The sequence below is a fragment of the Barbatula barbatula genome (genome assembly GCF_947034865.1).
Source record: "Barbatula barbatula genome assembly, chromosome: 12".
Taxonomy (NCBI): Eukaryota; Metazoa; Chordata; class Actinopteri; order Cypriniformes; family Nemacheilidae; genus Barbatula; species Barbatula barbatula.
In genome coordinates, this window is record NC_136775.1 from 4479199 (window position 1) to 4507166 (window position 27968).

General features: G+C 38.9%; 1 protein-coding gene across 6 annotated transcripts; it reads left to right on the top strand.

The window, feature by feature from the left end:
* The first annotated feature begins 1 nt into the window (after position 1).
* cspg5a (chondroitin sulfate proteoglycan 5a) lies at positions 2-27968 on the top strand. 6 transcript variants are annotated; one of them, XM_079469083.1, is made up of 7 exons: positions 7-465; positions 6681-7578; positions 16545-16733; positions 19591-19669; positions 23847-23903; positions 26232-26333; positions 27251-27968. In XM_079469083.1, the coding sequence occupies exons 1-6, from the start codon at positions 378-380 to the stop codon at positions 26316-26318; spliced, it is 1398 nt and encodes a 465-aa protein (XP_079325209.1). In that variant the 5' UTR covers positions 7-377; the 3' UTR covers positions 26319-26333; positions 27251-27968. The 6 variants fall into 6 exon arrangements, with proteins under 6 accessions (XP_079325208.1, XP_079325209.1, XP_079325207.1 ...); XM_079469081.1 differs by lacking the exon at positions 26232-26333 and having other exon boundaries at positions 27251-27967; XM_079469085.1 differs by lacking the exon at positions 26232-26333 and having other exon boundaries at positions 24-465; positions 19594-19669; positions 27251-27967.

A 27968-nucleotide genomic window follows, 5' to 3' on the forward strand; every position in this document is an offset into this window, starting at 1 on the left:
TCCCTCACAGACTGTGAGAACGCGTAGAATCGCATCTCAAACCGGGAAGCGGTTCATCCTCTTCAAGTGGACGGAGACTGGTTTCAGAACCCGATTGATTTAAAGCCGCGCCTGTGTTTCGGCAAGATCACCGACTTGCATTTGCTCTTTTGCAATGGGACCATAAAGGAACACATTCCATCGCATTAAAAAAAAAATTGCTAGGGGAAGTAAATAAATACGACTCGGGAAGACACATCACAAAGAAGTGGACATGGAAGCGTGCAGAAGAGATGCGTAACTAGGGCGCATATAGGATTTACTTATCGACTTGAAAAATAAGCTGTTAGGGGTTTCTAGCGTTTATTCAGGTACATTTACTAGTGTTACAAACAAGAATGAACCGAAAGCAGATGTCAAGATGCTGGAGCGTGCCGATGCTCTCCGTCCTCCTGGCTGTATTATGGGGGCCGTTGTTTGCACATGGTAAGATGTTTTTGAAACATGCATATAAATCACAAATCGTTAAGAATCTTCAAAGACGAGCTGACATTACAGGACAGCATTGCAAGATGTGAATGTCGGTCAGTGGTGCAGCCGCCGCTGGGTTTTGCTGTGCGCTCCTGACTGCGCGCGGCTGCTGCTGTTGTTCAGCGCCGCGAAATGTAGGTTAAATGTCGAATAGAGGTTTTTGGGATACGTTCGAAATGTACATCAGCATTCATTTAGCGACATTGAAAACAAATTATATGTTATATACAGTCACTTACAATAACTATATCTATAACTACACGTTGACCTTAAATCATTTTACGCACACAATTATTTCTCTTGGTTTTAACGTGGAGTAGTTGTAGTGCGGGTAATAGTATAGTAAAGCATGTGCAGAGAACTGCTGTGCTTTTGCCAAAGAGCAGCTGCTGTCACTATGGCAATGATGGAGGCACAAAGGCAGGATTACAGTACCGAATAATTTACGTTCGGACATTCTCGCGCAGCACGACCCTCCCCGCAAATCTCACTTGTTTACGCTTGCGGTTAGATTTTACGCACGGAACATGACTGTTTTTATGGTTGGGAATCTCGATCGCTTTGGTTTTGTTGAAACGTTGTGCCATTCCTCCGATTTTCAGTAATGGATGGAGCACCGACCCAATGGGAATTGACCGTTTCCTTGAGCACTGATGTGTTTAAAATTCCGATAGAGTACTGAACATAACAGATGAGCTCATCCTCTTTCTGTCATTACCAGCTCATTTTCAATCTCAACGGTCTCTAACCATAATCGTGTAATTTTGCGTTGGTGCATGAGAGGTGATCTATTGTCCATCCATTTGGCTTCCCCACCCAGCAACAGAACATGGAACATGTCTGGGTGTTGAACATCGTTTAATAGCAAATAAATGTACATGAATAAGAAACTGTGTGACAGTTATTGTTTTTTCATGATTGTTTATTACATTATTTGACTATACAAGCAGTAAGCTTCATCAGCTGTACACCTTTGTTAAAGCTTGTGTGATGGCGACCACTATGGAGTCAGTCAGGTAAAAATGATGTCACCCTCGACCATGCCCTTTTATTGTTGTTCTGTTCCCCTCCCATGTCAACGGCAAGGCATGCATATTGAAAAATCATCATTATTGGACTAAATGGCTCCTGTGGAATGGTTATGCAGGAAGAAAAAATATACCCTAACAACTGGCCATTTTGGACAGATTTTTATCCAATCCATCAGTTCATCATGGTGCGGTGTCCTCTGCAGTAAATGCAATTTGTCCCAGTAACTCATTTGATAATGTATTCCTTTCAGTGCTTTAACCACTTTTTGCTGAATAGCCTTTTTTATTGTCTCAAGAGTCTAGTGGACACACGACTGCCGTCGTCTGTGCTGGACAGGTTTGGCTGCTGATCTAGACAAAAAGGTGTCGCCCGCCATGTCTTGCGGATCGGACCAGTATGTTTGACTTAATGCGATCTTTTTGTATTTTATGTTTAGTGTTTTACACTGCACATAACTGCTTTGATCTCAACAAACAGAAAGCTCTTTGGATTTTCATATGCTGTTTGATATATTGACCCAAACATGATTAATAGCAGTTTGATATGCATGTGACACCTGTTACTGGCCATCACGATAATCCAGAATGCACGTTGATGGATCCCCTTGAGACGACGTAAGCATGATGCTTTATCTGATTGATCGAGATCAAATTATTGTTCGAGGCGTGTCATTGTTTATAATCGAAATGATCATTTTCACAAATGCAGTGCTGAATCATTTATAGTCTCAAATGAGAGATGCATGCAACTTGGCTTTGACGCCTAGCAGTGACTATTTCTCCAGCTACTGTTCTTTGTTCCAGTCGTATGATGTCATTTGCACACTTCCTAAAATGACAGGTTGCAGTTTAGTTGTATCATCAACATTGAATTTTTAGAAAAATAATACAAGAATATTCTTTCATGTGGTGGGTTACTTTTCTAGAAGGTGTCTTGAATCCTTGATTTGCATTATTCATATCATGTCATGCCAAGCAAGCAGAAAAGTGAAGGTAAATGTATCATGTTCATGTGGGTTGCTGCCATTTTGGTTTCATCAGACATAACTTGCAGCTGTTATGAAACAGACCAGCTGTGTCTACATTCAACAACCATTTTTTAATTGTAGGCTTGGGTGGCGATTTCTTTTTTAGGTGTTTCTCGCTGACTGAACGTATGAATTTGCGCCGATGGTTTCCTGCACGCCGCATTCGAGCTCAGTCGAAACATTAGCTCTGCACTGTGAGGGCAAGCCGGTTCCCATGGCAACACATCTCTCCTCCATCCCACCACCTGTTGCGTACAGAAATGAAAAGATTTATGCAACTGGAGGTGGAGAGACATTTAGTGGCAGCTGTTTGGTTATATCTCAAGGTCAAAAGATCATAATGTTACTGGCTGAATAATTAGGCGATGTAAAAATTGAGTGAAGCGTTGGGTTGTCAGGGTGGAATTAAATATTTCACTCCATTCTTGCGCGTGGAAATATCTAGCCGAGGGATTTCGATGTAATCAGGCAGAGAATGAAGACAAGTGTGAGTTTTTGTGTGAGTGGATGCAGCAAAATCGTGAACAAAAATGGCCAGAAACACGCCTACAAACTTTGCTCGCTGCTTCCCGTTCTTTGGGAATTACCCACTCAAGTCTGGTCTCTATGTAAAACTAAGAATTTCTGCTTTCGGGTTCATCTACTCTTCACAACGTCATTAAAACAAACATGTTTCTGCTTAGCAACGGCCTGCTACAGCACCTCTGATGGACAACTTTAAAGGCCATTTTCTCAATGTTTCAATTTTTTTCACCCTCAGATTCCAGATGTTTAAATAGTTGTATCGGGACCAAATATTGTCCTAATTGTTTTGATTGTCAAATATTGTCTTAATTATCCATACATCAATGGAAAGCTTATTTATTCAGCTTTCAGAAGATGTACTGTATAAATCTCAATTTAAAAATGTTTTTACCCTTATGACTGGTTTTGTGGTCCAGGGTCACATACAGTCGCCCAAATCAAAATTCTATGATCCTTGAGAGACTTATAATTGGTGTCGTTTAAAAATGCATTTTTTCTTCAGAATGTTAAGTTTTTTTTTAAACGGTGTCCCATAAAGTTGTTGGTCTTGACCTCTTAACCTTCTAACAATATATGGTATGATAGACAGTGACAGAAAAAAGTCATACGAGTTATTCTAGTTGTGGGGTCCTGGAGTTATACCTCCCACAGTTCTTGCTAGGGAAGATGGTGATCAGAAAAGTGTCTGAGCTACAGACAAGCTGTCACTGCTCATAGATGCCCTGCTTGGATGTCTGATTGTTTCACAAAGTCTCCTCCCTGATTCATGCAGCTGAGACCTGTGGCCATCTTTCCTCGTTGTCCGCTATAGAAGCCCTGAATTTTGGAACATGCTCCAAAAGACCTCCTCCCCCTTCAGGGCTGTTTAGGGGTGCCTGAGAGAAAACGGGTAACCAAGTATTGTACCAAGATTTGACCATCTGAAAGAAATGCGGAAACACAAGGACCCTTTTGTGTCCAGTCTGTGCTCTGCTCTGGGCCCCCGATTTTGCACTTCTGTAACGTGTCCTGTCTGGGAGACGCATTAAATAGTATGGCAGGAGATCTTTGATAATGCCGTGGCTCTAAAGATCTGACCCCGATCCAGCGATTCTACCCACGGTCAGTTTATTTGACAGAATAAATAGTCATGACTCTGGTTTGTAGACTCGTTGAAAGGAGATCCATCTCTAAATGAAAGTGTACAGTTTCAGAAAACCTGGTTCTGATTAGGTTACCGGCGAGTATCTGTGACGCTAATGGTTGAAAATCGATGTGCATTCCCTGTTATCTCTTATGAATTCAGGCCTTCCACACCACAGTTTGGTTTTCCATCCGTGTTTAGATTAACGCATGCACTCCGCATGAGTCACTCTAAAACATCATTACGCAATTTTCCAGATCCACTAAACAGCAAACATCATTACACCGCTTAAACGACAGCTTTATTACTTCATATTTGTTTTTTCTTAATGGTGTAAAACACTTTCTTTTAATGCATTCAGATGTATCATGCTGTAATTGTGCATCTGATTTTTATGTACTGTAGTCCTAGAACATTAGATTGATGTTGTCTTCGAGTACAGAGTCTGTATTAGTCATCGTCACTTTTGGCTCATAACTTTTGGTTGGAAATAAAAGAAGAATCAGTAATGGTATGCTTGAAATAATAGTTCATACATACTGTTTGATGTTTTTGGACTTGAACCCACATAAAGATTGGTATGTAAATTAACCTGAAATTTTATTTTTATAATCGAAATGGCAAAATATAAACAAAATATTTTTAAATGTATTTATTTTTTTAGGTAGGTACTTTTTTCATTTTATCATATATTTCCAGTCCTTCTTAAAGATTCAATATGTAATTTTCTGGAGTATCTATTTACAGAAATGCAATATAATATAGATACGTGTAACTGTCTTCAGAGGAGTATTTCGTTTTATTACCTTAGAATGAGTTATTTCTATTTACATACAAGGCGGGTCCCCTTACATGGAATTCGCCATGTTGTTTCTACGTTGCCCTAAACAGACATACGCAGATACGTTAAGAAAGCAAAAATGTGACGACGTTTTAGTTCTGTGTCAGCCGCCGCAGTCTTCGAAAGGGAGGGGTGTAGTGAGCCGTTGATTGCAATTTGCAACCTGACCACTAGATGACGCTTAATTTCATACGCAGGACCTTTGAACTTGTATCTTCATATTTCGTGATTTTTATTTTTTGCCATAAGTTATTATTTATATTCATCCCTCTGTTCGTCACTGGGTTTTTCTAATACAGTATATAACCAAACCAAGAATAGGTATTTAAATGCATGTCGACTTCGACAACCTAATTTATGTTACAGATTGCAGCTTGAAATTCAACACACACATTATAATTTATTTTAATTTCTAAACAGAGATTAACAACTAAATACCATTGATCTTCTCAAAAAATGAAGTCATATTCATCTCTCAAGCATGCAGAATTCAGTTCTTAGTTTGCTTGTGTTATCACAATGCTCTATCAGATTCATCTTTCTCAGACTTGTCTCAGAAATATCACACTTGTTCATTCACATTCACTAATAAAACCCAGACCAAGCACATCTGGCCATTTTTGGGAACCTTTCCGCGGTGGCGGCCCTCCAAAGATGCCAAAAGAGACGCCAGAAAACTTTAGTCTCCACTGTCACGCGTAACATTTCGGACACATTAATTCTGCTTCTTTATAAGTGTTTACAGAAGCAACGCAGCGATGTTCATTGGAAAAAAGACCCAATGTTTTGCTGTCAGATACAGGAGAAAAAACCCAGGACAGCCGTCTTTAGTGCTTTAAGCAGAGAGTGTCATGTTGGTTTGCTTACAATATGGCTCTGGTTAACAGGCAGGCAGACGCTCAGTAGAACCCTAAAATTGATAGTGAGGAGAATAAATTGCATTTGCATTGGGTTGTATTGAGTTATAAAGGAATTTTATTTGGACGAAAGACTACTTGACTGTCTTAAAGGGACAGTTCACCTAAAAATAAAATTCTGTCATTTATTCATCCTCATGTCATTTAAAACCTGTATGTGACTCTTTCTTATGCAAGAAAGATCTTTTGAGAAGTGGTTCAATGGTTTTAGTTTTTGAATGTTCTGCAGAAGAAAGAAAGTCATACAGGTTTGAAATTATATGAGGGTGAGAAAATAATAAAATAACTTTCCCTTTAAGGTCGGTTCACACCATGGACTATAATGATTATATTCATATTCATGTAATATACAGAAGTATGCATGCTGCCGTTTCACATTTTAAATGCCTGAGCCCTTTAAATTTGAATGAATTTGGATTGGCTATCAATGTTTTATTGTTCATATTATATCTATTATGCCAATCGCTGGCCCATTGAAAGCTATTGTGCTTCTAGTCTCGGCCACTAATCCCTAATCCTGCTTCTGTGAGAACCATGTACATTAGCAAAATAACGGCTTAATCTCAAATTTTGTTAAAGAGGCTTTTCAAAAACATTGGAGGACATACCACTGAGAAGTAAAAAAAACTGATGCTAAGATTCAGAACCAGTGCTTTGTTTTTGCTTGTTTTGTAGAGTTTTGACCGTAATCTTCTCTTCCCATAGGTAACACTGTGGTGGGTAATGAAACCGAGGCAGGTATTGCTGTTAATGTGACCTCCTCGCCTACCGAAGGTGCAGAAGAGAAGATTGAGGAGGTGTCTCGGTCCACCATCGCCACGGTCCTGACTCTTCTCACCGAACGAAAGCACAGGGAAGAAGAAGCTAGCGGCATGCTGGAGGAGGTCTTTTCACCAACTCCTGGTAGCACCGAAGTCGCCGCGACCACATTTGCACCCCCAGAGATCAGCCCTGACTCTGCTGAGACCGACCACTTGTTACCCCATTCGTTTATGGAGGAAGAGGAAACAGAAGAGGAGGACGACTACGAGAGGCCGCATGCGTCTACACAACCACCCTTGCAGGGCATTAAAGAAGATGAGGAGACCACTGTTTTTGACCTCGATAATAATACGTTACCTCCTACGGTCCCCTCCACCACCACGCCCCCTTCTCCCTCTGACGTCACCGTAGATTTCTTCGGCTCTGACACCCGCCGTAAGAACCTGGACCAGCCGTCTCTGTCCCCGCATGAGCTTCAGGGCCGCGACCCCACCTCCTGGGCCATGCCAGGCAGTTACGACTACATGACGCCATACGACGACAGCGTGTCCCCCACTACAGACGATTACACCAGCACGACCGAAACTTACGATGATGATATTTCCACCACCCCTCCACCCAAGCCCCTCCCACCACAGTTTTCCAACCCTGATAACACGCTGATCAAAGTAGCCACCGTGGAGGAGAGCCCTCGCATTCCACCCAGCGAATCCAGCGATGGATGTCAGCAGGGTTTTATTCTTATCAACGGCACCTGCAGGTCTCCATGTGACCTGAAGACCAACTACTGCTTCAATGGTGGCCAGTGTTACAGCCTGGATGGAGCGCAGGTGTTCTGCAGGTAAACCTTTAGAAGAATCTGTATATTTTGGATCGTACTTGGGATATGAGATAGTTCACTCAAAAATACAATATTCAGTCATCATTTATTCACGCTCATGTTGTTGAAAACCTGTATAGGACTTTCTTCTGTGGAAGTATATATTTTAATTTTATATTTTGATAATATATTTTGAGAAATGTCTGTGATGTTGTGTTCATACGATTAAAGTCAATAGGGGCCAATGTTGTTCGTTACCAACCTTCTTCAAAATATCTTCTTTTGTGTTCTGCAGGAGAAAGAAAGTCATACAGGTTAAGAGCGACCCGAGGGTGGGTAAATTATTAAAAAATTTGTGGGTAAACTGTCCCTTTAAAATGCAAAAATTCCCTTAGACTTTTACAGAAGATAAACGTGGGCCAAGCATAGTGTTTTTTGTCTTGTTTCCTGCTGCAAATCAAAACAATTTAAAACAAGACGTATTTGTTTGTGATAAAAGATATTGTTTATAAAGAAATCTAGCATTATTTAGAGAGGTCTATGCTTAAAACGAGATAAAAAGCTACTTGCAAAGAGTATTTATCCATTCTTTCTTTCAGCGTAAATCTCACAAAATTAAAAAAAGAAGACATCTCATAACATTTTCTTAAAACACGCATGTGTGTTGTTTTAAAAATGTTTCGATACTTTTAGGGAAAAACTAAAAGTATGAAAATATTTTCTGTGAGACTTAGGGTATAGTTGAACACAAAATGAAAAATAATTTACTCACCCTCATGTCATTCCAAACCTTTATATCTTTCTTTCTTCTGCATTCCGCAAAAGAATAATATTTTGTGTAAAAACATTAACTAAACAACATATAACCCCATTGAGTTATAGTGTATGTACAAAAACCCACTGAGACATTTCTCAAAATATATAAAAATTAATATATAAATAAAATAAAATATATAAAACTTTAAAAAAATAAGCGTTTAGTATAACGTGATGAATTCTTATAGCAACCGTTGTAAACCAACCAGATGACGACTTTGAACGTGCTCAAGTGTTTCCAGAAAAGTGTGCCTTATGCATCAGACGTTTATCTTGGTCCGTGGGCATAACGTCTGAAACTGAGACTTTGGGAATCACCCGAAACGCCTAGAAATGCCCTCGCAACTACCCAGAACACCCTAGCAAAACACACTCAAACTTTAGCAACATAGCAACACACCAGCTAGCATCACTAGCAAAACTCGCACAAGAGCAAACCGAGTCCTCCAAAGCCCAAAGCAGCACATGTTTTTCTCAATCCTTTATGAGAAAACTTTATTAGGAAACTTCCCGCTCGCTGCCAGATTTCTTTCAACTGTTCTTGCACAAACATGTGACCCACATGTGCACTGGTTTCAAGTTTACATATTTGGACCTTGATTTGTTTTCATGTGTCTTCCATTATGACTACAATGCTCGCTCGTACAAGAAACATATTATGAAGAAGTTTAATTTAGAAGAAGGAAAATCGTCCCTCAGACCGTCAAAAGATCCCGCAGATGTATTTACCATCGCAGTAACTGCTTTACAGTACACCCAGTTTTAAAGAGGTCAAAGTTAGGATTACCTTTAAAGCTAAAATAAGTATTAGAAGATACGATTTGTGATTTTTACATGCAGATTAGGTTGACACAGGGAGGGATGGGAGGGGGTATCTAAAACCAAAGCAAACTGCTGCCTGAAAATAAGTTTTTCCACTTTTATAATGAATATGCGTTTTTTGGCAGGGTACACCTGCCTTATCTAATACAGCGTTTTAATTCTCAAGGTTTGATTTTAGCTGGTCTTAGTGGTGCATGAACGTGAATATTGGAATATTTCACGTTCATGACATCCAGAGATAATTCACAGTGTTATTATGACCTCAGGGCTTCCTCCGGGCCAGCCTGGGACTATTAACAACTTATTTACGGCCATAAATTTCTGGCTCCTCCTTCATGCAATAGCTCTGCCTGTGACCCCAACCTTCATGCCAGCCCAGAGGTCACGGTCTGCAGTTAAATGTGCTCGTTCATTCTGATGTATTACATTACAAGAGATAAGGTTTATCGCTCAGAAATGGCTCTTTGATAGAATAAGAGCTTCAGTATAAATGTGGTCTCGGACATTTATTCAGAAAAATCCTTAGGGAAAATAAAAAACACATTGGACATTATATTGATAGACAGTAAAAGTGTAAACAATGATTTTGGAAAATAAACAGTTGGTCTGACAATTTATATAAGAATACATTTTAGAATAAATAATAATTTTTGTAGGAGTTATATGTGAGATATGAGAGTAAATTGAGGTTTAAGAATTTCCTCACAATTTAATCTATTTTCTTTTCCTGTTGTGTTGGCTTAAAAAACAATAATTTTCCTTATAGTATGTGTCTAAGGTATTATTTTAAATTATAAGCAGTCTGTGCAACGTAGTAAATTATCTTGCTAAAAATGTGAATTATTTCACATGTCTGTCGTTGTCACACTCTCGGATACATTCACCGTATCAAAACAGTTTATTATTTCTCCAAGCATTCTGGGTAAGAGCATCTCCCTAATACCATATGTAAATCTCTGAACATGTTAAAAAAGTTCACGGTCAAAGTTTATTGTGATGCTCCTATGTTTGCAGTGCAAAAAGATGCCCCACCAGTGACCCCTCAAAGTCAAAGTGGGTCAGCAGAAGTCTGGCCAGCTGTGTCTCATGTGGCCTTTGTTTATATGAGGCTCGTCTGAACACTGATTTATTCACACTGGGATCTTATTAGAGGATGAATGTTAATGGCTCAGACATCTTTTCATAGCTTTGTCCCCAACCCCCCATTCACATGCACTTTTTGTGTGTGGACAGGCGGCTTTCATGTCATAAACATGTTTTCCAGGGTTTCGAAAGTGTTTTTAAAGCATTTATATTATTACTCAGAGGTTGCTCTTATAGCTTAGACCATCTAGAGTCATTTTTGAGACTGTTATAGAACAGAAATAAGAAATAATAGGAAATTTCTTAAGATGGTAGAAACATTATGATAATAATATTTTTTTTAAAGAAATGTTATTACATTTCTGACTGGTATTTACATCAGTGTAGATATAGTATAAATACATTTCTTTTGAAATTTTTGACCATTATTAGGGTCTGATTCTCAAATGAACAATATGATTTGTGGAGATGTGGAGAGTTTTGTCAGTCTTTATTTGCACTCATTGTTTCTCATTACTTTTCAACAGAAAGCGTTATATCGCTTCAATCTTGTTTGACTATTTTCTTTCCTCTTTTTTTCTTGGTGTTAGTCATTCACAGGAGGACATAAAAAACAAATACACAGTTTGGAGAAATCTAGTGTTTGAAGAAAAATGCAAGTGTGACTCAGAGCTTTTGGATTGCTAGCATGGAAATAGATTGAGGCATTTCAGACTGGGTTCACAAAAAGTGTGTTTTTTGTTTGCGTTTTGAGATGATTTCATTTAAAAATGGATTTTCTGAATGTCTCAGTCTGTATATGGCTTGACTCTTCTTAATTGATGCTTGGATCTGGAAATTTTCTTGCAATCGAGTACAAGAATGAGATCTTATTCCGACCTCCCATGCAAGTCCCTCTGGCACACGGGGCGTGTGGAGCTGCTTCACACTCATTGACTGTCAACCTGAGAGTAAACTGAATGTAGAGTTTAATCTCGTCAGACAAAATGAGATTCATCCTGGAAGTCCCACTGAAAATCCAACTTCTTTTTCATATAAACAAATCTTTAACCCAGCAATGGGATGTGTGGCTGTTGAAAGACATGTATTACTTGGGTAAAGGAGTGTTCCAAACATAATACAAATTGAACAATTTTTTTTTATTTGGGCCGTAATATCAATTTCCAAAAATATTTTCTACCCATCCCTTCCAAGCCATTTGAAGCTGCGATGATATTGAAATTAGGACCTTAACGAACAGCCCCCCGTTTAATGGCATTATATGAAGAAGAACCCTGGAAAGCTTTCTTCAAAAGCCTCATTATGTTTTCGACAGAAGAAATAAAAACATCGACGGCTTGTATGACAGTGAATTATCATGAAATTTAAAAGTAAACTATTCCAGTAAGACATAAAAACGTCTTGGTTACCGATGTAACCTCAGTTCCCTGATGGAGGGAACGAGACGTTGTGTCGAAACGACAGATGGGGTTTGATCTTGAGAACCTATCGGCCTTTTAAATGGCCAATGAAACTGGCGAATGGTTCCCATTCATACCGTAGAGTCCCCACATCACCACCGCCGCTCGCTGCTGCAGACAGCCCAGGAGCCATCGCTGCAGACAGCTCGGAAGCTGCCATGGAGCGGGAAGCAGGTGATGTTGTGGCTGCGTCCCGGAGGACACAGCCAACCATGACCGCAACACCTCGTCTACACGAACCTTACTTCAAAATGCCGGAAACCCCAGACATGTGATGCACAGTTCATGCCCAACAGGCTCGAGGACTAGTCAATCGCATCAGAGGTTATCAGCTTATCAGAGTCATGTCAGGGACACGCCTATGCTGTAGAAAATGTTCAGCTCTTTTAGAAAATTTGCTCTTTTCGACACCTCTGTCTTCCACCAAAACGATTCAGATGATATGCATTGTATGGTCCAGTAGATAAGTACAGAGCGATAAATTGCTTAGCATAAAAATTATGCTTTGCAGGTTCCGAAGAACAATAGGTGGCCTTTTAAAAAGTACAATCGAACGGTTCTCGAGATCAAACCCTATCTGTCGGTTCGACACAATGTCGAGAGACTGAAAGAAAGGGAACTGGCATTTTTGGAACACAGAAGATATATTGAGAAATCTTTTTGAGGTTTTGTGTCCATACAGTGGAAGTTATTGGGGGCCAATGTTGGTTGGTTACCTACGTTTCTCAAAATATCTTCTTTTGTGTTCTGCAGAAGAAAGAAAGGTACAGGTTTGTAATAACATGAGGGTAAGTAAATCAAATTTTTGGGTGAACTATCAAACCCCCATTTGAGACTCTTGTGCTGAAGCTTGTACAAGCCGGTTTGGCTTTGTAAGATCAGTACATGATTGTTTTTTGCAGTTGGACTAAGAGCGTTGTTTTGACAGGCACAGCGGGACCCGATTAATGATAGGTCCTAATCCAGTCTCAATCCTTCTCAGGACCCTGGTTTATTACCATTGGGGGTCTTTAAGTGAGTGGGCTCTCCATCTGGGGATCACCAGGGCCATTGAATTTTTGCAAAATAAATAAAAGCCTTAAGCAACACAGAATAAAGTGCCATTGCTCAGGGTGTTAGTCTTTCAGGAATTTTGAGTGACGTTGTGTCAGCAGTGGTAAATCTCATGCTTAAAGTTGATGTGCTCAGGATTTGGCTGCGCTGTGTTTCTGCTGTACTGATGCTTATTTAAGGGACACTGGAGTTTTGTTTGGACCCATGTAGTTGCATGACTTAAATGAGCATAACATATGTAAGATGTCACAGGCAACGTTCAAATTTATGCATTGGAAAATAGACAGAAATGTGTTTATATAGTTAACATGATAGGAGAGAAAGACAGACAGCAGAGAAGAGACTGAAAGAGAGAGTAAAATAGAGGTAGACAAAGCTGAGGTTCGGTCTTAGGAGATGATGGAAGTGTCATCACTGCATCTGTTTCAACTACTGCCTGCTACTGCTCAGCTGGGGTTGTTTGGCATCCATCTCAACACTCAATCCTCTAACACACACACACACACACACACATAAACACGGTCTTAGCAGGACCATCTGTCCACACGGCAGTTTAATAAACTGCACATATTTCCACACAGAGGTTAACAGCACAAATTCAACCCTCTGCCAATGGAGTCACATATCTACCCAGTCAAATATAGTTCCCTTCCCTGAAACTGACATAACTTTAGTTCACCTAAGAATTACAATTATTTCATCACTCACTCACCCTCATTCTTCTGTAGATTGCAAAAGAAGATATTTTGATAAACAACATGGGCCCGTGTTGACTCTCTTTCTCAAAATGTCTTCTTTTGTGTTCCAAGAGTCATACACAGAATTTTAAAGACAGTAAAGCGAATAAATGATGACAGAATTAAAATTTTTGGATGAGCTATCGACATTTCTATTACCAAACATACAAACTCACTTAACTGGTCATTTGCTGCTTTGTGTGATGCTTTTGTCAGCTCGACGTATGCATTACAATTGCATGAAAGTGTATTATTAGAATTCCCTCTTCTTTTTTTCCACTTAAAGGAACAATTGACATGAAAATGAAAATTTGACATTTCCTCACCCAGTTGCTCCAAATCTGTATCGACGTCTTTGTTCTGATGAACACAGAGAAAGATATTTGGAAGAATGCTTGTAACCAAACAGTTCTTGGCCTCCATTGAATACTATATAATTACTTTAGAAAATTTCTTGAATTTGAACACAAAAGAAGATATTTTGAAGAATGTAGGAAAGCAAGCAGTTCTGGGGCACTATTGAACAACATTGTAATTTTTACTATGGCTGTCAATGGTGACCAAGAATTGTTTGGTTAAAAGCATTCTTCCAGATATTTTTCTCTGTGTTTATCAGAACAAAGACATTCAAACTGATTTGGAAAAACTAGAGGGTGGGTAAATTATGAACTTTTATTTTTGGGTGAACTGTCCCTTTTAGTACCATATCATAATGAGAAAATTACATAAATAACAATTTCAGCTAGTGATTTTGACTAAACTGTTTCTTTAAATCAGCCTAACGAGTTCATTTTTCTATGGTCTCAGTTCAGGGAGACCGTTAAGTATAAATATGACAGACTGCATTACAGATTCAACATCAGATGTGTTCAAAAGGTTTTACAAGCCAGACACAAACACTAGCTATGAACACGAGTGGGTGGAGGAAAGACAGATAAACAGATACAAAAAGAAAGCTGGAAAGACTTGGGTTGGAGAAGAGACAGAAGAATGGGTGTAGAATGTAATTTAGATCGCAGGCAAACACGCAGAGGAAACAAACACAGTTAAAGAAGCGTTGAGATCTTGAAGTGTAGATGTCAGCTGAACGGCTGAAATTATGGGATGCTTTATACGGCACGATGTAGAGAGGCATTTAAATGCGTGATCTCATCAACACGCCCGTCACTTCTGGGATTGAATGCCCTTGGTGGCAGCATGCCAAACCTAAACTCGTTCCCTCTCGTCTCGCTCCTGGTTGGCACAGGCACAAAGGGGTGTACAGGATGCTGTGGTGAAAAGGAGCGTAACCTCAGACCCCCCTCCCATGGCCACCAAGGCTGTGAATGAAGATGACTTCCTTTCTCTCTACACATTTACATTTTAATGTGGGCATGTGCAGTTGAGAGAGAGGACGAGGTGGCCATGGTTGCACTCTTAGCTGATCATTTGGGTTGGATTTGCTTGCAAATGTTTCGGTTTTTGAAATGTCTTTGACTTGCCAAATGTGTTTTTATTCAATCGGCTTCCTATTTGTCTGCTGAAACTTCCTACAATTACGTTTGTGCAAAATGTAACTTTATCGGTCATTTTCTGTTTAAAACATAAAATTGCATGTTACTTCACATATTTATCTTTAAAGAGTTTAAGGTCAAATGATATACAAGTGAAATTTTTTATTTCAGCTAAATAAAACATTATTATAAGCTTAATGTTGTGAATCAGGCAAAGGTGAGAAGACACATTTTTATGTATTCGCTTAATAACTGAATTTTTGTTTAATTTTAACAAAACCATACGCAGCTTTGGAGCTTTTACATGGTTTGTCCAGGTATAATGTAATTAATTATAAATATTATATTAAATTATAAATGTAATTGTTTGATTTTGGGGAAACCATTACTGACAAAGTGCAAAATTACAGATCTTCATAGTTTTCATGTAATTAAAATTGGTGGCATGGCTTTTAGTTACAATGTTTTATGTACATTGACAAAATTCACATATAAGCATTCAAAATGCACAGTCTCTCATTTGCGCCAATACGGACCATCAATTTTTATGACATCACACTGCATTAAAGCCTCTCATCAGATTCCAGGCTGTGAGGTAAACTAAACAAAGAGGAGAAGCCAATCAATATATCCCGCCCTAACTCTGTGTTTCCTGGGAAACTATGTCAATAATTTGAAACAAAGTTGCACAATTCAAGGCACTTTAAAATATGGTTTCATGTTCACTCGGTCGGATGGGTTTTTAGGAGAAGTTTGCATACGATTCTTTCCTTCGTTCCAGCATTTGTCTGAAATTGTATTTAACACAGCTGTATATTAAACATCAGGTGTGTTCTGATTGGCTGTGATTGTGTCACTGGAATCAGATGTAATCTTACTGTTTGTTCTGCTTGCAAAATGGGGGAGGAAGTGTTTAGAGTACTGATGGAGAGAATACTGATGCCCATGTGCTTGTTTTCCTGACGAATCCCAGATCCAAAGGGTTCTGCAGCCTTTTTTGGTAGTGACATTTTAAATAAATGTTCACGCACACACACAGGATTGCGATTTTGAAGGCAAATGTCATTTGAGTTTAAGGTGTAACATATTTGCTTCTCAGCGTGACTGTGCGAGTCGTGACTGTCTCTAAAGTACATGCACTGGCTTTACAGTCCAGAACGGGTTTTTAAGTTCAGAACAATTAAGAAACTTCAAATGAGATAAAAGCAGTGGATGAAAACCAAATGTTATGGTTAAAATGCTTAAGCAGTACATTTTAATTTGCCCTTTGTGCAGGAGAGGCACTGTACCCCATGCATAATTCATATGGAGCCGGAGACAACATGCAGAGTCTTGGGACATTTTGGGAAGGGCATTGAGGATTCAAAAAGTGTTTGGATATCAACCTTGTGTTTGATCTGTTTATTTAGAAATATTACTGTATTTATTGAAAATTCCCAATAATTGGATATTGGATGTTGGTGTCTGATTCAAATCCTCATCAAGACAAACTTTAATCTCACACGTCTTTTTCTGTTTCGTAGGTGCAACATCCAGGACTACATGTGGCACAGGGGGTCACGATGCGAGTCGGTCATCACCGAGTTCCAGGTGTTGTGCATCGCCATCGGCTCCTCCACCGTCATGGTGCTGCTGCTCTTCATGACCATCGTTTGCTTCGCCAAGAAGCTGCACGTCCTCAAGACCGAGAATAACAAGTTGCGCAAGCGCAGGTGAGACTCCGGACAGAAGAGGGCGACGGAGAGAATAGAGCAAATGTGTGGAATAACCAGAAGAGTTTTTATCGAGAGAAAGAAGAAAGGTTTATGGATTAAACACCTTAAATTCCTATGTTATGTGGAGGAATTAGAAGAGAATAAGCCTTGCTTATTGTACAGGTTACTGTAGCTTGCCAAACTTCCACGTATTTATAAAAACAGTAATGTTTTGGTCTCATCACCTTATTTAGACTTATATGGTGGTACCGTCACACACAAGTGTCAGCATTGTAATACCGCAGCTGTTTTTCGCTAATCGGATGTTACGGAAAATAAATAGAGCAGCGAGTGGATGGCGTGCTAATGCTGAGTGTAATAAGCTAGCATCGGGCAGACTGCATGATGTCACAAGAGCTCGAGCTGAAAGTAGGGCAGTGCGATGGGGGAGGAGGGGCAAGCTGACCTACATACAGCTGTGAGAACAAGGGGGGTGTGGGGGTGGAAGCTGCGGCCAGGATTTAAACAACTCAAACCCTCCTCAAAGACAAGAAAGAGATGGATGATGAGAACAGTGGAGCAAAACAAGGCAGAGTGGAGAAACAGGAAGTTTGGTTTGTAGGTGAGAAGGACAGCATGGTACAGATGAGGATGTGAATACATCACACGTCCACCTCTCGATCCACGGCATGTATATGTGATTGGGTTCAATGTATGCACGCAAAGATGAGATCTGTAGATCCTGTAGGAGGGGATAAAATCTATTTTAAAAAAAAGAGTACTGGCCTGAAATAACTTTTATATCTGTTCGAGATAGACCAGAGCTCGAATGAAAACCAGAATTGTGTTTGTAGTGCTGTTTTTTTAAGCAGGGTGGTTCTTAACTGGTTTTTCTTTACAACCCGGATTTGACAATTCAAGTGTCGACCTAATACATTGCAAAAGCATTTTGTCATGAAATGTCAAATGTCCTTTCATGTCATTTTGGTTCAAATGACATTTTGCTGTAAAAATATTAACATGAACCGCATTGACCCAAAAATGAGAAAAAGATTAACGTTATGGGGTGAATAGAAAAAAACACAATTTTGGCGTCTTGCATTTCAATAATTTCCTGGTCTCAGCCACCAATAAATTCACCACTTTAAATAAATTGTGGTCGGCACAATTTATGTTTATTCTCACGGCATGTGATTCGATATTTAATGAAGTCCAGGGTTTGTTTTACTCTGTATATCGTTTTTTTAGGATGAGGGCAGTATGTAACCTGTGCATGTTCGTGTCTGCATAAGTGACTTCTACCAAGTGAAAACAACAAAAGATATACAAAGCATTCTCTCTCTTAGTTCCTTGGCCTGTTTATAAAGCATGCACAGTTTATATGGTTGCATAATTGTTCTCCGCTGTCCGTTGCACAATAGGAACAAACCTTGACTCACCAGTTGAGAACCACTCAATAGATCTCATATCTGCTTTATAAAGTAAAGTAATAAACGTTCTGGAAGAAACGAACCCTGATAACCTCAGGCCATAAATTCGATGATAATCTGCAATAGAAGTCGACTTAAAGATGTAGACATCAAATAAAGTAAATTGCTGCTGTAAATATCTGAATTATAAGAGCAAAATATAAAAATTATTTTAGGCCTGAACAATGTTCCTGCTACTTTTAATTATTTGTGAATATCAGGATTTCTTATCAATTAAGGTAATTGTTTTCCTATTTATACAGTTTCGAAACAAATTCAAAAGATTAGAAATTCATTGTGATAAACATCATTAAAAAATACAAAAGTGCATTGATTTATAATTTATTCATCATATTTGTTAACAGCGATAATAAATTGCCAATTGGCCAAATTTGTGTGTTAAAGGCCCAGTGTAAGAAATTTTGCTGCATGTAGAGGTTAGGTTGCAAATTGCAACCAACGGCGCACAACCGCGCCCCCTCACTTTCGAAGTACTACAGCAGCTGACACAAGACTTAGATGTCGTCGTATTTTCACTTCTTTGCCGAAGGAGATACCATACAGTATTTACAAAACGCTCTGCAGAGCAGTTTGTCCATTTAGGGCTACTGTAGAAACAACATGGCGAATTCCATGTAAGGGGACTTGTTTATAGATAGGAATAGCTCATTCTAAGGTAATAAAAACATAACGCTTCATTATTTAAGGTCTTTATTCACCTCTCTAGACAATACATAGTTATGTATATTATATTGCATTTCTGTCAATTGATCCTCCAAACTACTTACATACTGGTCCTTTAAATCCCTTTTAAAAATATGTAATATGTGAAAATATGTTGTGTCAGGATTGATGAATGCAATCTCTCTCTCTCTCTCTCTCTCTCTCTCTCTCTCTCTCTCTCTCTCACTCACTGTCCTTGTCTCCACCGCTCTCATTAGCCAATCACGCGGGTTATTAAATTCATATCGCTGTGCTAGTGTGAGAACAGGAAGAGTAATGGAATGCTTAATTAGGAAGTGAAAAATGGAGAGTGAGGTAAAATGTTTGTCTTCACAGGAACCAGAGTTTAAACTGGGAACAAACCTGCAATGCTTTTATATGCTATTATATTTATTCACTTGTTCTCATTTTGTGCTGATTCAATGTGTCAAGAATATGTTTTTACACATTTAGTAGTAAGTGAAATATTATATTTACTGTTGCATCACAGGTTGTGTTTGTTTGTCTGAAGCAGTCTTAGAAATGCACTAATGCTTTTCTCTTGCGTTTTTCTCTCTCTCCACTGTCCTTCATAACCACATCTCTCCCTTTCTATATTTTTGTCTTTTTTATTTCTACCTCTCGTTTTCCCATAATTCCTCCATCGTTCCATCACTTTTTTCCTCCCTCTGCCCACCTCACAGCAGTAAATACCGTCCTTCTTCGGAGCACCACAATGATAATTTCTCGTTGTCCACGATCGCTGAGGGCTCCCACCCAAATGTAAGGAAACTTTGTGACACCCCTCCTAACGTTCCTCATGCCCGTGCTTTGGCTTACTATGATAACATTATCTGTCAGGTAACGTGTTTCTCGTCTCTTTCCTCTCCCCCCTCTCCCCCCCTCTCTGCATGGACCCAAAGCGTAACCTTTCCAGTAGGGGAGGGGGTGCACAGAGAACTGGGAGTGTTTTCTCTGCTGAAAAGGTCTGCTCTCAGATAGGAGCACGGTTACTCAGGCAACAGTTGTCACTATAGCAACAGGGAAACGGGGAAAAGAAGCCGCTGCTTTTGATGTTACATTAATGGCAGGGATTGGATATGTGGCTGACCCGAGTCAATCACTGTCTGTCAGACTCTGTCTGGCCATCCATCTGTCCGGCCTTGTGTCCATATGAGAAGATAGTCTAGCCAGTCGACATTCTTTAACAGTGAATTGAGAGACTCATGGGAAAGCAGCCTTATCGATCCCATTCCCGAAAATCAATACGGAGACAGATGCACGAATATGCATATTAGGGGTGGGTTTCAACAGGGACCAAGCGAAACGATATGATACACTGTATTGATATATGGGTCATGTTTGCTGTTCGAGACTGTATTGAAATCTTAGGATTGCAGACTTGAGCAAACGTGGACAGAGTCTGAAAAATAGGCGATAAATGTTACTGTTTTTTTAGAAGAATACTCTAGGAGGTCTGAGATTTATGGAAAGAAATTTATTTGCATCGCATGTATTATTTTTCCAACTAAGATCTGTCTAGTATTGTGGTCAAATAGAGCAATGTAAGAGCAAGTTATTTAAACGGATAGTTTAATAGAAAATTATTTCATCATTTACTCACCCTCGTGTCAGTTTAAACCTGTATGACTTTCTTTCCTCTGCAGAACACAACAAAATATATTTTGAAGAATGTTGGTATCAGAAAACCGTTTGATTGACTTGCATTGGTTTTAAGTCCATACAAGAGAAGTGAATGGGGTCCAACGGTTATACGGTTACCAACATTCTTTAAAGTATCTACGTATGTGTTCGGCAGAAGAAAGTCATACAGGTTTGAAATGAGTAAATATTGACACAATTGAATTTTTAGGTGAACTATACGTTTACATTTGTGCAAGTGGCAAAATGAATTACAGGGTAAACATATTCTGTGGTCTTATTCACATGTTTTTGTCCTGATGGCAGACCTTGGACCTCGCTGAGATAGCTCGCCCAAAAACGACCCACCCTCCCGTCCACCACCCTGCTCCCCTTCTCTCTCTTCTGCAACGCTGCATGTTCACACGGACCTTTTAGAGGTCACGTGTCCTGCTGCTGCTTGTCCACTGCGTCACACTAATATACCTGTCTGTAATTTCATTCGTTTATCCTGGTTCAGATCTATCAGAGTGGCCAATCTTCCAAGTCTCACCAACCAATGAAGTGTTGAGTATAAAATGCAGGATAAACAACTGAGATGCAACGTTCACCGCTGCCTGTAGGCGGCGTCACCCGGCTTACAAGTCTGCAGCATGGGTAGAAGTAGATCTAACACGGGCGTCGATCTCTTCTGTGGGATAACCATAATGTTTCTCTATTTCTAATTTCACGATTGTTCTGGTGTTTGAAAAAATTTATTTTTATGTTTTCTCTCATTATGTTTATCATTCGAGACCCGCAGTCCTGTTAAATTCAATGCTGGCCAGCAAATGAGTTGTTGAATAATTTCTTTACTAAACTTGTCAATAAAGACAACACCTCCATAAAATTTATATACATTTTTATTCATGACATTAACTGCCAGGAGCTCATCTTGTACCCTTCAAGGAAATATTATTGAAAGGAAAATGTTAGGAAAAGATAAATCAATCACACTCAATAAAACCATTTTTTATATTTTTGTAATAATCTTTTGGGCAAGGTGGACATACATTTAGTGTCTTTAAAGTGATAGTTTGTAAAACACAAAGATATTTTGAAGAATGATGGTATCCTAACAACGGAAGTGCCCATTGACTTGCATTGGTTTTATATCTGTACAGTAGAAGTGAATGGGTACAGCTATTTTTCTGTTACCAACATTCTTCAAAATACCTTTTGTTCTGTCGAAAAAAGAAAGTCATACAGAAAATTGTCAGGGGTGGCAGGAGAAGAACCCAAACACAGGCAGCAGTGCAAGCAACGAATAAACTTTAATAATTAAAGCAAAATATTGGGGAGGGTTGGGTTGTGGGAGACAGGAACGTAACTAGAAAATTATAGGCAAAAAACAAGAAAACTCAAACTTACTTATAAAATGACGGTGACAAGACTAAATGACAGAGACAAGACTTAATGACATACATGACAAGAGGCAGGGAATATGTACAGGACAATGTAGTCCGACTTGTCGCTGTAACACAGCAGACAACAAGGTCACGTCACAAAACGAACTAGCACAGGACAGCAAACACAGGGACATTAAATAGGGAGACTAACAAAGGATAATTAATAAGGGACAGGTGTCGGGAATGAAACACTGAAGGGAAGCTAAAGGAGGTAATGAGAGGGGCGGCGCCAAAGACAAGACTGGAGAGAGCCCATATCATGTCGTGACAACAATAATATTTCTCTCCACACAAAACACAAGGTTCTGAACCATGACATCTAATGATGACAACATTTTCATTTTTGGGTGAACTATCACCTTAAGACGTAAGCGTACAACCCTTTTGTGAGAATTTAGCCTACAGTTTCACACCATTTGTGAAAGCAATAGTTTATCCAAAAATAAAGTTTCTAGCTGTTATTTACCCCCCTCTTGTTTTCCCGAACCTCTCTGCTGTTATTTATTCCACTCTAACACAAGCGTTGTTTACTATCAGCCCAAAATATAAGTCATTATTCGTAGAAAATAACAGCATATACAGTAAACAGTCAAACCAAAAATTATTCAGACACCAGATATCATTTTTTATATTTTTTACTAGTGTGTGCAGAAGTTCATTTATGTAACAAAAATGATTCAGACACTTTGACCTGCAAAGTGTTTAACTGCTAACGAATTTTATTTTATAACGCCTTAGAACCGTTTTATAATGCATATAACCTGTATTGACATATTATTTGCATATTACATGTATGAGTAAGCTGGCAAGATATGCTTTGCATCCCTGTGATGTTATTAGTGCAACTTCAGCCTTCGGAGAGCAGAATTTGGTCAAGCAACAGCTGTACTGTGTTTGTTGTATTTAACACAAGTAAAGATTAAGACACTGATGGATTGTTATTCGTTTCTGTACTAAACTAATATATAAAAGTTTAACGTTACTTTCATTTTCACAAAGAAGGATCACGGCCAACCCAAACTCTGCTCCAAGTTACTTACTCTCTCTCTAAAATTGTAAATATAAACACTCGATACACCACATTTAGGTTAACTATAAATACATTTGTGTCACTGTAGTAGCCTTCTGCGTCGTGCGAGTTTAGAATTAACGCAACGTTACCGTCTGTTGGTGCGGACGCAAATATTGAATCATTATTGTTATAGTTATCTCAAATCCTGAATGCATCCCTCGAATGCATAGTGCATCATTTTTCCAGAAATTCTTCACTATTTCCCCAAAAGTGCAAAAATATACACTGGGAGCAAATGGCTGATACGGAAAGCTTGTCGGACGTAGCACAAGGAACAAAGGAGGGGGGAGTTTTGCGAATGGTCAATTGTGTACTTAAATTTAACAACTGACAGTCATCCAACATAATTCATTCGTGAGACAGTCTAACAAAAGGGTGGCCAAAACCAGTGAACAGATATGAGAGGAAAGGAAGTCAAAAAAATGTTGTTATTGTAAGCAATGTTGAAAGTGTCTGAGTAAATTTAGGTTTGACTGTATTTGAAACTGAGTAAATTATTTCCAACTTCACATTTTGGGTTAACTATTTGTCAGTCAAGCACCTGTTAATGTATGTCCACTTTACCTCAGAGGTCAAAAGCTAAACCTTAACACCCCTACATTTTCTGTAGGGCCACAACCTTAAATCTTACAAAAGGTACAGCTTGAGATAAGGGACTCTGATCCTTCTCATCACTCGAATCTTTGCAAAGGGCCCTCTTTCTCTGTCCCTCTGTGTGTCATGTCTCTATATCTTTCTGGATCTGAATGGAAATGATATCTCTGAGGTAAATAATCCTGTCCATGCCCCCACCCCCCAGAAAACCATGAGCAGATATACCTGGGAGTGTAAGACCAAAGAGGAGCCCAACTGTGAGGTAAGACTGATAACCCCACAGCCACCGCCCAAAGTGACAGCAGCTGTCCCGTCATTGTGCTGTTATCCTGTCCTTCAAACTGTTTAGTGACCAATCCTGAGTCTCCTTTTCAACAAAAAACACTGGGAATGGATTTTGCTAGAGTATGGTCCATATAGTTAAAAGGGGTCATATGGCGCGAATACGTGTTTTTCTCTGTTTATGGTGTGTTATACATGTAATAGGCGCGTAAAATTCCAACAAAAGTAAGTATCGGGACAAAAGATGCATTCTATCTAAAAGCGAATGCTCACACAGACCTGCCTCGCTTTTCAGAGTGATGAGCTTTGAAAATAATTTGCGCGTTTCAGAGAGGCGGTGCAAAGAGGAGACATACGGAAAAATACAGCTTTTGAATCTTAAATCGTGCATACACATTGCATTACATCTAAAACAAACGATAATATGCGTTTTAGCCATTTCATTTGACCCTTTAATATACATTTAAATAGGAAGTTTGAAAGTCAAGGAATTGTTCACCCAAACTATTGAAAAGGAAATTATGAAAATGTATTTTTCTCGCTCTCATGTCCAAACCTGCACCTATTTTTATTTCCCTATATCTTTTCCATTTTCATGGACTATTCCTTGAATGCAATAGAGACGGCAGTATTTCCCTTGACCATAAAAAGATCAAAATAACACTTTGAAGAGATAAAAATCCATTAGTGGAATTTAGATGTGAGTGTGTGATGTAACAGAGTCTCCTGCAGAAATCTAATCTACCGGTATTAGATGAAGAATGAGATTCTCTAAACCCATTCAAACACTCCATGACCTTTAGATAATACAGGACGGAAAAATTGATTGTCTCTTCCTCCCGCACGGAGCTTTGAGCTCACCATCAGCGAGAAAACACTCCTGTAAATGAAATGCATGAAACGAGAGAAATCTCTCAAGACAAGAAGAAAAAAACTTGGACAGTCTCTTTATTACCATCAGCCATGAGCTGCTGCTCCACGGATCGATATCCGCTTGAGTAAAAGAGCCTGGCTTTGGATAACAGCCAAATCTCTTTCTCTCTCACTTACTCACTCTATCTCACTCTCTTCACATGCAAACAGTCTTGAACCCTCGGGGTCTATAGCTTGACAGATGTTTTGGAATTAAATGGACCATATATAAACTAGAGCAGAGAGGTCAGATAAGTGAATTGGTCGCTGAATATTTTCTGTTGGAGAATTTTATGCTACTGTAAAGCATGGACCATGCTTGTGCATCATTGGATCTGTCCTACCAGTCTTCTTTTAAACCTCTATCTTCTGATCCGAAATGTGCAGAACAGTTTTATAGCAGTCATACAATATGAGTGTGGACCTCTAGTTGTGTAATTTCATATGTCTTTCATCCCCTCTGTCCGCTCCCATTTTGTGCTGATGATCCGTGAAGATTTTTAAATGTGGAGCCTCTTATTCTAAAGTGTGGCGTCCCTGTTTTGTCCTTTATTAAAACTAAAATGTTTGGAACTTTATAGTTCTTTTCCAAAATCTAGTGAGATGCCAACTTGGATAGCGTTTTAAAACATAATAGACAACCAACAGGGGGGAATGATGCAGCCTTGTTTGCCAAATTCTAAAGGAGCGTTGCATGTATTCCTTATCCATTATGCAGTCCCAGAATGCAGTGTGACATGCTTTATAAACTGTATTAAAGATGGAAAAGTTATAGTGAAAATGTACAGTATTGAAATTTATTATAAATATACTGTTTTTGTTTTGTATTTTCTTTGTTTATTACTGTGCCCCGTTGATGAGTTAGCAACATGTGGACACATTTTAATTCTGAACAATTGCTTTCGTTGAAATACATTTGCAGTGTAAAGTGTTTAAAATCAGACACTTATGACATTTCATTTTGGTAAGGGTGCTGTCTTGTTAAACATTACCAAACAGCGAGGCTGCTCACTAGGTTTTGGAAAAGAGCAATAATGTATCTGACATCTAAAATGATGTGAAGTGCATACATTTCTGTGACTGCACCAACAATTTATAAAAATACTTGAGGAGTTCTTTAAACTTTGATGGATAATACCTAGTTGGCCAATGTTTATCAGCAATCCATTAGAATTTGAATGTTTGAGATGAAAAATATTGTAAATAAACATGTAGTTACGAACATTATGAACAGGCATTATTTCATTAATTGCATAGCTAATTTTCATAAAATGTCAAAAAAGAGTTACTAGTCATTTATAATGTTATCGTTTTTATGTACACATACAATCAAAGAAATTCTCTCATGAGAAGTGTAAACCCAACCCCATCCCAATTTAAAAAGCACGTTTTCCAGTTGCATGCCGACAGAAGAAAGGATGCCCCTTATCCCGTAACCATGGAGGTGGCATACCCCCACGTACTGCCCGAAGTTACAATCTAAGTCATCGCTGAACGGGTAAATCATTTTGAGTTGTCTGTGTGGAGTTGGGAACGTGACACGTTCGTGCCTTAATCCATCTGCACTGTGGACACGGAAAGAATATCTACTCAAACATGACAAGCAAGGGCACTCACAAATGCACTTGCACTGACAGGATGATAATACATATTTATTTACTTTTTCAATTACTACACTATTTTTTATAAAATAGTTAAGGTTCACTTAACTCTATAGTTGACTAAATGGTTATTCCACAGGGAGAGTGCCAATCTTTATTGATATGGCGGATGAGTTCCTCTTGCTAGATCTTTAGGTGTAGTTTCTGTCTTCTGGAGGTCAGGATGGGGCTGTATGAGCTGTGATGGGCTTGCATGTATGCATGTATACTGGCATCATACAGCCTCTAATCTACCCAGAGGAGAAAACACCCTCAGCTATTGATTTGACATTGACTTACATCAATATGTTGATCCGCGGAAGATCTTGCTAAAGAGCCGTCACACTCCAAATATTTGGATGTGATGCAAAAGTGCTGTTATAATTCATAGAAGTTTACAATGCAATATAAAGAAACTGTGTAAGAACTAAAACGATTCACTCTTCCAAAACTGGATGGCAAGTATAACATGCATTTTATTTCTGGCTTAGTGACGATCATTTATTTATTTTCTTAATGTATTTTAAAATACAATGTGCATTCACGCATCATAGTTTAATGTTGCTTTAAAAGTAAAATGAGATATGGATGGTAAAAACAATACAGCTGTTTATCCATGGTATTTGTTTTATTTTGATTTGCATTTTGAAATTTTCACGTTTTTTAAAAACAAATTTACTAGCAAATATTAATTTGATTTCTTCAAATACTAGGAGTCACCATGATGCTATACTATAGATCTGATGAAGACTAACACACAGCTATTATTTCTCAGGATGATCCTAATGCCCAGAACAAGCTGGAGGACCCCGTGAAGGCCCCCCCACCCAAAGAGGACGAGTCGTTGAACATCCAGAACTCGCTCACCCCCAAGCACGAGAACCATAAGGTGCTGGGCGAGGAGAATTCTTCGGAGGTAAACTCGCTGCAGAACAACATGATGTAGAAGAGCTAAACTAAAGCACTCCACCACGATCACTTAAAGCATTAAACAACAGGTGCTGTGAGCAGCCACACCCACCACTTCATCACCACGTGAGAGAAAACCCCGCCCCTTGTACCCACTCAGTCTCCGCCCCTGCCCCGGCCCTTGTCGCAGTATTTTTGCCCTGTAGTTGACCTGCCCCTGACCCAACCCTTATATATATATATTGTATACACACCTACCCCTGCCAACTGAATTATGGCATGCGTTGGTGTATATTGTAAAAAGGAAAAAAACATATTCGGGGTTTAAAATAGAAGATATAAAACGTTGTCATTAAAGAAAAAGCTACTGAGAGGTTTTGATGTTTGTCTGACTAATTCAGTGAGTATGTATAAATATATGAAAAAAATGTTGGATTGATATAAAGAAAAAACACAATGTGTCTTTGTTCTGATGTGATTTCTAATCCTTTGATGTACTTGTTTTATTTTGTACTTTTTTGGGAATATAAACTACGAACAGACAAACGTTCTGACAGTTGTTGAAATAAACCTTTTTAACACTA

Excerpts from the sequence above, each read along its gene's own strand:
- cspg5a (XM_079469080.1), top strand. The coding sequence starts at position 378 with ATGAACCGAAAGCAGATGTCAAGATGCTGGAGCGTGCCGATGCTCTCC. Across the intron at positions 466-6,680 it reads GGGGCCGTTGTTTGCACATG|GTAACACTGTGGTGGGTAAT; the intron begins GTAAGATGTTTT and ends CTCTTCCCATAG. Across the intron at positions 16,734-19,590 it reads AACAAGTTGCGCAAGCGCAG|CAGTAAATACCGTCCTTCTT; the intron begins GTGAGACTCCGG and ends CCCACCTCACAG.